At 46.1% G+C, this 8877-nt stretch overlaps 1 protein-coding gene across 2 annotated transcripts in view; it reads left to right on the top strand.

Annotated features, from left to right (window-relative positions):
* CNMD (chondromodulin) overlaps positions 1–8877 on the top strand; it is a 25543-nt gene that overhangs the window by 7684 nt on the left and 8982 nt on the right. For both annotated transcript variants that reach the window (XM_006741209.3, XM_031036597.2), the window contains exon 4: positions 5110–5223. In XM_006741209.3, the coding sequence (XP_006741272.1) occupies positions 5110–5223 (114 nt within the window). The remainder of the gene's footprint in view (positions 1–5109; positions 5224–8877) is intronic.

Raw genomic sequence — 8877 nt, 5'->3', positions numbered from 1 at the left:
CTGAATACAAATGCACAGCCCCACTCTTGAGTTCTAAGTAGCCCAGTGTGGCGGAAGGTGGGGAAGGGGAGAAGAGGGGTGGGGGCAGATTAGGAAAGGCTCTAAATTGTGAACCGTGAACAGTCTCCCCTGCTAACCTAGGACCCCACCAAGATTCTAGTAGAGCCAATGGGGAAAAAAAAAAACCCTCCTGAGAGGGAATAGCCCTGAACAAAGGGCTCCAAGCTGTACACTGTGAAAGAAAAAATTATTCAGGCCACTTGTTAAAAAAAGGAAGGCAGATCATATTCAAAGGGAGCTACTACAGTGGGGTTTTACAGTAGGAGAGAGAGATTGGGTTCAACTCTGAATACGATAAGGAAAGGTGGGAATTTATAGCCAAGGAGTAGGGTAAGGGTATTGGTGGATAGAAAATTACTAAGAGATAGAGTGGTTCTTTACTAAACTGAACCAACAGGATTTTTGCTAAAGGCAAGCCAGGGTGATCAGGTATCAAGCGTGGTCAGACCAAGGCCAACTCAGCAGGATTCTTGCTAAAACTGGGATAAACTGGCCAAGGCAGAGCCCATGGTTGGGGCCTAGTCAAAAGGAAGACTCAGAGGAGACTGACTAGAGGTGGGTCAAGGAGGGTCTTTGTCAGTACCCCAAGGAATACAAAAAGAGGTTTGTTCAGAGTGTATGAGTTGCATTCTAAAAAGTTTTACCCTCAGAAGCATCAATGCTGTTGGTTTAAGCCAACCCATCTGGCATAATGACTCATTTATATAACATAAAACCTGGTTAGAAATTATATACAAGTGTTCACTACCCAATTCTTTTAATTGTGTATATTTGAAAATTTGAATTTAAAAAGCTGGAGAAAAAAAAGATAAAAAAAAAAAAAAGAATAGTGTAAACTACCTGGTAGATAGGTTAGTGATTTCAAAAATCAATATAACCCTTCCTCAAAAAATTAAAAATAGAAATACCATTTGGTGCAATAATTCTAGTACTAGGTATTTACCCAAAGAATATGAAAACATTAATTCAAAAAGATATATACACCCCTATGTTTACTGCAACATTTTTTACAATAGCCAAGATATGGAAGCAAACCAAGTGTCCATCGATAAATGAATAAAGAAGATGTGGTATATATATATGGTGGAATATTACTCAGCCATAAAAAAAGATGAGATCTTGCTATTTGCAGCAACATAGATGGACCTAGACAGAGTTATGCTAAGTGAAATAAGTCAGAGAAAGACAAATACCGTATGATTTCACTTACATGTAGAATCTAAAAAACAAATGAATAAACAAACAAAAAAAACAAAACAAAACCCCAAAACAGAATCCAACCTATAAATACAAAGAACAAACTGATGGTTGCCAAAGGGGACAGGGATGAGGGGATGGGCAAAATGGGTGAAGGAGAGAGGGAGAGCAGGCTTCTGGTTACGGAATGAGTAAGTCACGGAGGCGAAAGGCAGAGCACAGGGAATATGCTGTGTATGTGATAGGTTGTACGGTGACAGAGGGCGGCTACACTCGTGGTGAGCACAGCATCACGCATAGCCTTGTTGAACCGCTATCTTGCACACCTGACACTAAGGTAACATTGTGTGTCAGCTATACTCAAAAAAAAGTTTAAAAAATCAATATGGCCCCAACTATAACACCAAAGAAAAAGAAAACAGAAGTAATTTATACCATAGCTTGGACTTCCGGATGCGAATGCTCAGCCTGATGTAACTCAGAAACATCATGACGTCATGGGCTTGCTCCGGTAGGTACATTACTGTCAATGACACAGCCGAAAATGCAGCCTGACTGAAGTGCGTGCTGGCAAATTAAATACCAGGCTATTTTCTCAAACAGGGAACAAACTACCGTTTTGTCTCCATTTTCATAGTAACTGCGTTCTTCAGAATGCCCTCGTGCGTTGAGACTGTGCCAGAAGTCATGTTGCGTTGATATGTAAAAGTGTGTTAGATTCTAGGCACAGATCCTTCCAACCTGGTTTTCCAGCCAGGCCCCGGGGCGCGCAGTTCTTCAGGACTTCCCCGGGCTCTGTGCGACCCGGCCCCCCGCCCCGGGCCCTGCCCACGGAAGGCCAGGAGAGCCCCCATCTTTGTGACAACCAAAAACTCCCTGGAAGATTTCCAAAGTGCCTTCTTGGGGGAAGGAGCCCTTCTTGGAACCTTCTGGTCTAAGCCACAGAAATCCATGGGATCCTCTAGACAGAAAAAACAGGCAGCTAAAATGAGATCACCTGACTCTTAAAAAAAAAAATTAGCTAGAGCATTGCACTCTGCACTCATTATCTTTTGCAGCAAATTTCTTTTTTTTTTTAAAGATTTTATTTATTTATTTGAGACAGAGAGAATGAGAGAGACAGAGAGCACATGAGAGGGGGGAGGGTCAGAGGGAGAAGCAGGCTCCCCGCCGAGCAGGGAGCCCGATGCGGGACTCGATCCGAGGACTCCAGGATCATGACCTGAGCCGAAGGCAGTCGCTTAACCAACTGAGCCACCCAGGCGCCCCGCAGCAAATTTCTTCATTATCACCAGCTTCTAAGGCCTTGTTTGTTTGCAGAAACATGAGGTTTGCTTGGCTTTCCTGTGCTTTCCCATTCCCTCTGTTTAATCTCTTAATATATCTGGCTGCTTGATATGGATCTGTAACCAGACAAGGTGGTTAATATGTGTGAATTCCTTCCCACAGGACCCATCCCTGTGGAGTTTCAGTTCTCTTTGCAGCATGTAGACCGTCAGAACTAACTCAATACTAGATTCACATTCGGGGCTGTGAATCCTTCAACAGAATCAGCTCAGTCCTTTGGGGATATGGTAATGGTGATATGGTGTTTCCTCCCTTGCAGCTCACATTCAGAGGATATGAGGGTTGCAAGTGAAGAGAACAGAGCGCGTCACCTCCCTCCACTGCGTTCTGTTTTTCAAACTGTGAGCCCTAGATTTACATGCAGAATAAGAGCAGCAGGTGTTCAGGAGAGAGCAGGGAGCAGTGATTCTCAGATGTGTTCCCTGGGCCACCAGTGGCCGCAGCAGCACCGAAGAGCTTGCTGGAAATGCGGAGTGTCGCCCCTATTCAGACCGACCGCGTCAGAAACTCCGGGGGTGGGGTCCAACACTGTTTTATGGATCAAGGCCTCCAGGTGATTTTGATGCAAGGGGAAGTTTGTGAGCTGATGGTACAGAAGAAACTTGGATTCGAAGGCTGTGTCTTAGCCCGTTCAAGCTGCTGTAACACACGCCCAGCGCCTGGGTGATTTCGGAACACCAGAAATCTCTTACGGTTCTGGAGGCCGGGCAGGGCGAGATTAAGGCACAGCAGATGAGTGTTTCTTGTGGGCCGGCTTTCTGGTTCACAGTTGGCCCATCTTCTGTGTCCTCACGGGGCAAAAGGCACGAGGGAGCTCTCTGGGGTCCCTTTTAGGAGGGCACTAATCCCATTCGCGAGGGCTCTGCCTTTATGACCCGATTACCTCCCAAAGGCCCTACCTCCAAATACCATCCCATTGCGGGGGGGTGAGTTTCAACATAGGAATTTGGGTGAGGGGACAAAAACATTCAGTCTATGGCAGGCTATTTCAGTCATTTAACAACTTTGTTACCCTGAATAAGTTCTTTTCTCCCTAAACTGGTGGTTGGCCACCCTGGCTATGCCTTAGAACCACGTGGGGAGCTCTGAAGCCCACTGCCGTCTGGGCACTGCCCCAGGCCAATTAAATGGGAGTCTCTGCCGAGAGCCCCAGGCATCGATGGTTTTAAATCTCTCCAGGTGGTTTTGGCGCAGGGAGTCCCTCCTCCTGGAGTTGGCAAGGATATGGCTAGCCCCTCTCCCTGGGTGAGAGGTGATGCTAGGACTCATGTGTCACATATGTGAACATGGCCCATTAGACCACAAGGCGGAGCATGAGGAGCTTTAGGAAGAAGGAGCCTTTCCTCCTCTGCGCTCCGGCACGCCCCCCCTCAGCCCTTGTAGGGCTGCTGGCTCTTAGATTACACAGGGTAGAACTTGCCGTGAATGTCCTCTGTTCTTCACGGAACAGGGCTGAGTCCTGAGCCAGGACCCCGAGATTTCTGATGCTTTTCTTCCCCCCCACTCTGAAGCACTGACACTGGAACAAGTCCCGTATCTTCCTGACATTTGTCTCAACTGAACGGAAGATCAGCAAGTTGAGATGTTTGGATTTCTGTGGGTGTCTGCTGTTACGGCATAAAATCTGTAGGCCCTTACCACTGTTTCTGGCCACTCACTCATCATGAAATCCACCAGGGTGGAAGTAAACACTCTTGGGACAGAATGTACTGTCAGGCCTCGTGCACCTGCCGTAGTATCGGGGCTGAGCGGTCAGCCGAGCCTGGAGCCCTGCGGCTGACGTTTCCCTTGAGGCTGGTCGCTAGGCTGACAAGGAGGGGACATTGTTTGAGTCTCACAGGGGACAAAAACAAAGCATCCAAGTCCCTCCGGGAAGGTCTAGGAACAAAGGTCAGCTCCTGGTGGTGTAGGAAGCTTTACTATTTCCCTGGCTCGGTGACTTAGGAAAAAAATCTGAATTCATGGAATTAATGAATTGGGCACACCTCTTCCGAGAACCTTTACGGGATCCCCAAAAAGAAAAAGATTCGGATACTAATGTCAAGAGGCTTATAACTGAGTGGGGACAGAACCTCGACCACACAGGCACGGAGAGCTAAGTGCCAGACGAGGGACTGAAGGCTGGAGGTTTGCACAAGTCACGGGGAGGAGGAGCCCGCTTCTTCACCTGGGAGGATCTGAGGAGGCTGCCTGGACAAGGCAGCCTTTCACTGGAGCCTGCCAGGGTTGATGAGGCAACTAACACACTCCGTCCCAGCTCACATGCCCCTGGCAGGGGTCTCCCCGACCACACTGTCAAAAGTACCATCCTGTCGTTCCTGCCTCACACTCTGCTTTATTTTTCTCCATGGCACTTACCACCACCTGCCTTCGCCTCTGTTTATTTTTGGTAAATAACGCTACGAGGTAAGCTCCATGAGTATTAACATCCCGTCTGTTCTGGTCATCCTTATACCTGGTGAATAAATGAACGAATGGATAGGTGGATAAACTTTTCTTTCCTAGGGCATCACTGGAATCCGTTTTGCTGGAGGAGAGAAGTGCTACATCAAAGCACAGGTGAAGGCTCGCGTTCCAGAGGTGGGCACCGTGACCAAACAGAGCATCTCCTCCGAACTGGTGGGTACCCTCGGCATGCGTGACAGCAAGGGGGGTCTGACAGACATCGTTTGACTCCACGGCCCTTTCTGTCTCTGGTTCCTGGATAGCTTCATGACCAGAACATAAGTTCTATTCCTTCTCTGCTGAAGAAATTAAAACTATTTTGGTCCTACTTGTTGATCCCCAGAGATCATACTTATATGATGTAGTATCCTTAAAGGTTTCGGTAAACCATATTTTAAAGCGCATAAAGGGGCTCAGTCTTCACATGGCCCTTGTTTGCCTAATTTTTTAGGGGGGGGACTGTCTGATTAGTGATGAAAACAATATAAAGGACTTCTCATGACAGACTCTTCAGTAAAGGGGCCTCAGGAGCTTTCTAGCCTCAGTTCCACTCAGTGTGGGAATTCCTCCTGAAAATCTCCAGCAGCTGGATCACCACACCTGTGCTGGAAAGCAGCGACAGGGCCCCCTTCCCTGGGCGCCAGACAACTTGCCGGGGGAGTGGGGGGGGGCGCGCAGTTCAAACCGTTGTGCCTACTCTGAGCTGAGCTGGCTCCCCTACAGTTTCTTCCCCTTGGCTCGAGTGCAGCCCAGTGAAGCTTCTTAACATGTATTAATTCCTTTCCTACGTCTCAGACGCGTGAGGTTTTTTAAGCATAATTCTTCCATTTATTATGAACAACTTGCCTCTGAGCTTGATTTTATAAAAATTTACTTTAAGAATTGCACAGAGTTCTAAAGACACATCTAATACCTTAAAGTTTATCCGATGCTTTAGGGCTTACGAAGCGGTCACATGATTGTTGTCCTCCATTTGCGTTGTGGCGGGGTGCAGTGGGAAGAATATAGACTTTGTGGAGTTAGAAAATTGTGGGTTCAAATCCCAGCTCTGACGCTCACTATGGATGTGGCTTCAATTCTTTGCGCCTCAGTTTTGTCATCTACAAACTAAGGGTCTGCCTCCTGTCTCTGGGGCTTAGAACCCACTGGATAATGACTACTTAGTTGCTGCTATAAATTACTAATTCCATTATGATCAGCTTTGGCTCTCCCTGCATCCCTGAGAGGGAGGTAAAGCATCCGGTCCCTTAAGGCAAAGGAAGAAAAATAAGGGTAAGCAAAGGTGCCTGGAAACTGATTGTTTGCTGTCATAGAGAGCAGCCTCAGGTGTCTCTGAACAAAACAAAACACAAGCTACAACAAACCGGTGAGTTTTTAAAGCTGGCCGTTATAGTACAGACTGTAAAAATGACACCCAGCCCGCCTTCGTTCTGAGCCTTGAGCTTCTCTTAGTGCATTACCATTTTGTTACAGTCCTATTACTCAATTTCTGCAATGCGGAATCCTTTACTCGTGTTCTCTGTCAACAGACCTAGAAGCAGTTCTCGTCCCCTGCCTTCCGAAAGAGCCAGCTCTCTAGCCGCAGCTGACCGATATCTAATCCTAAGTTTGCAGTACTTTTCCAGGGCCTTTTAAAAACAAGTGTTTTTTTTTGTTGTTTTTCCTTTTTAAAAACAATACTTGGTCACTACAGAAAATTTGGGAAATACATAAAAGAACAGAGAAGAAAATCACCCACAGTGGCTTAATTCCACAGATGTTCATGTTAATACTAATGTTAATGTTTTGGTGAATTATTGTCGTGTGCGGGTGTGTGATATTCTTTTCATAATTGAAGTTATATTTTTCTACATTCTTATTACCCTCACTTTAGTTCTTCTAAAATGTAGATTATAATGGATATGTTACATATTCAGATGGTTATAATTTGAAAGTCTTTTGTTCTTGAATACTTCAGCCATCTTCAGTTTTTCACTCTTTCAAATAACAATTCAAAATAATTACTTGAATATAGAAATAATTCACGGTGATGAACGGTTTAGCATTTTGCAGCTTTGTCTGCATCTGATTCTTTTCTCAGACCATAGAGGCTGATTTTTCCTGTGTTTGCGTTGTTTCTATTGTGCTTGGTGGATCCTCTGGTGGACAAAGCCAAATTCAGGCAACATGTTTGCGTGAATTAGGAATGTGTCCAGCTGTCAGTAGCAGAAAACTACAGAGTGACTTAAACACAAAAGGATTTGTTTTCCTCCATAGTGGGCCATGTGGAGGGAGGGGGCTGCCGGTGTCGGCTTGGGGGCTGGCACTGCTGCTGTTTGTGGCCTTTCCGTCCCTGCTCCGTCAACCATGCATTCAAGTAAGGAAGTCAGGAAGAGGTTGAGCAGTGTCAACCATGACTTATCCTCGTCAGGAAAAGTAGAAGGCTTCGCAGCACCCCAGCATGCTTCAGTGTGACCTGCATAGTCTAGAACTGGTCACGCGGGCACCCCTAGCTGCTGGCGTCTCACCTGGGGGCGGGGACACTGCCGCCTCACACAAAAGCAGGACTGTGTGGCAGGGGCGGGGAGAGGAGAGATGGGGCAGGCAGCTGAGGCCGTGTGCCCTAAGTTGATTGCACATTGCCAGCTTGTAAGATGCATAGGTCTGCATTACCCCTACCACCCCACTCTCTCCCCCGCACACTTTAGGTTATGATGGGGTAGATTTATGCACCACTTGATCTCATACATTTTTCATCAGTTTTGTATAACTTTAAAAAGCTGCTATACCCAAAGAGCATTCATTTCCTGGATGGAGCCATTTAATTTAAGGTAAATAACTGGATTACCTGAGTGTTAGCGTCCTCCAATAACTTTAAGTTGTTTTAATGCAACCATAAACCTGGGGGTCGAGAAAGTATAAATGAAGTGCTGCTTTTAGCTAAAAATATGGAGAAAACATATTAAGTTCTCCAACCTATTGCAAACTAATAAATATATGAAAGGAACAACCTGGCAAAATAAATTTGTCTCCTGGGTTATCAGACGGTTCTCAGCATCTCACTGTAGAAGAAAATCCAGGATTTAGCTTTGAAATCTCAGTGGTATGCTTGATGCAAGGAACATCTGAAATGTGTTTTTTATAGCTGGGAAATGTAGAAATGGTTTATGTTAAATAATACTTTGAACTGAAGACATTAAAGAACCAATCACTTGCTTTTTCCATTGTTGTTCAGAAGCTGCAGAACAAAACCCCAAAGGATTTTCACTTCAAATGAAGGGCTCCTCTATCCTTTATAGGATTTCAGAGTCCGTTCAATTGCTTTTCCTCAAAAAATCTTTGATCAAAAACATCAGATTAACCTAAGTCTCAAAGTTGGTATCAAGTAATTTTCACTTCCATTCAGGACACTCAATATTCACACATTTCAGTTATCCAAAGGCAGGGCGACAAGAGGGGCAAAGACAACACTGTGAAGAGAGTTACAAAGACAAAAGACACACACCACACCACACCCCCGCCCCCCCACTACACACCACACACAAAACCCACAACCCCACACATACCCCCTACACACACACCCCCACACCCATCCCACACACCCTACATACCCCACACACTACACACCGCAAATCCCCTCACCACACACATACCACATACACACCCCACAACCCCATATATACCCCCCTACACATACACACCCCCACACACCCCAAATGCCCACTCACCACATACATACCCAACCCCACATACCCCCCTACACATATACACCCCCACACCCACCCCACACGCCCTACATACCTCCCCACATACACCACACCCCACACACACCACACATACCCCACAACC

Source organism: Leptonychotes weddellii, chromosome 3, assembly GCF_054177405.1.
Source record: "Leptonychotes weddellii isolate Sample4059 chromosome 3, ASM5417740v2, whole genome shotgun sequence".
Classification (NCBI taxonomy): domain Eukaryota; kingdom Metazoa; phylum Chordata; class Mammalia; order Carnivora; family Phocidae; genus Leptonychotes; species Leptonychotes weddellii.
The sequence above is the reverse complement of the archived record's forward strand: the minus strand, read 5'-3'. Positions and strand labels throughout refer to the sequence as shown.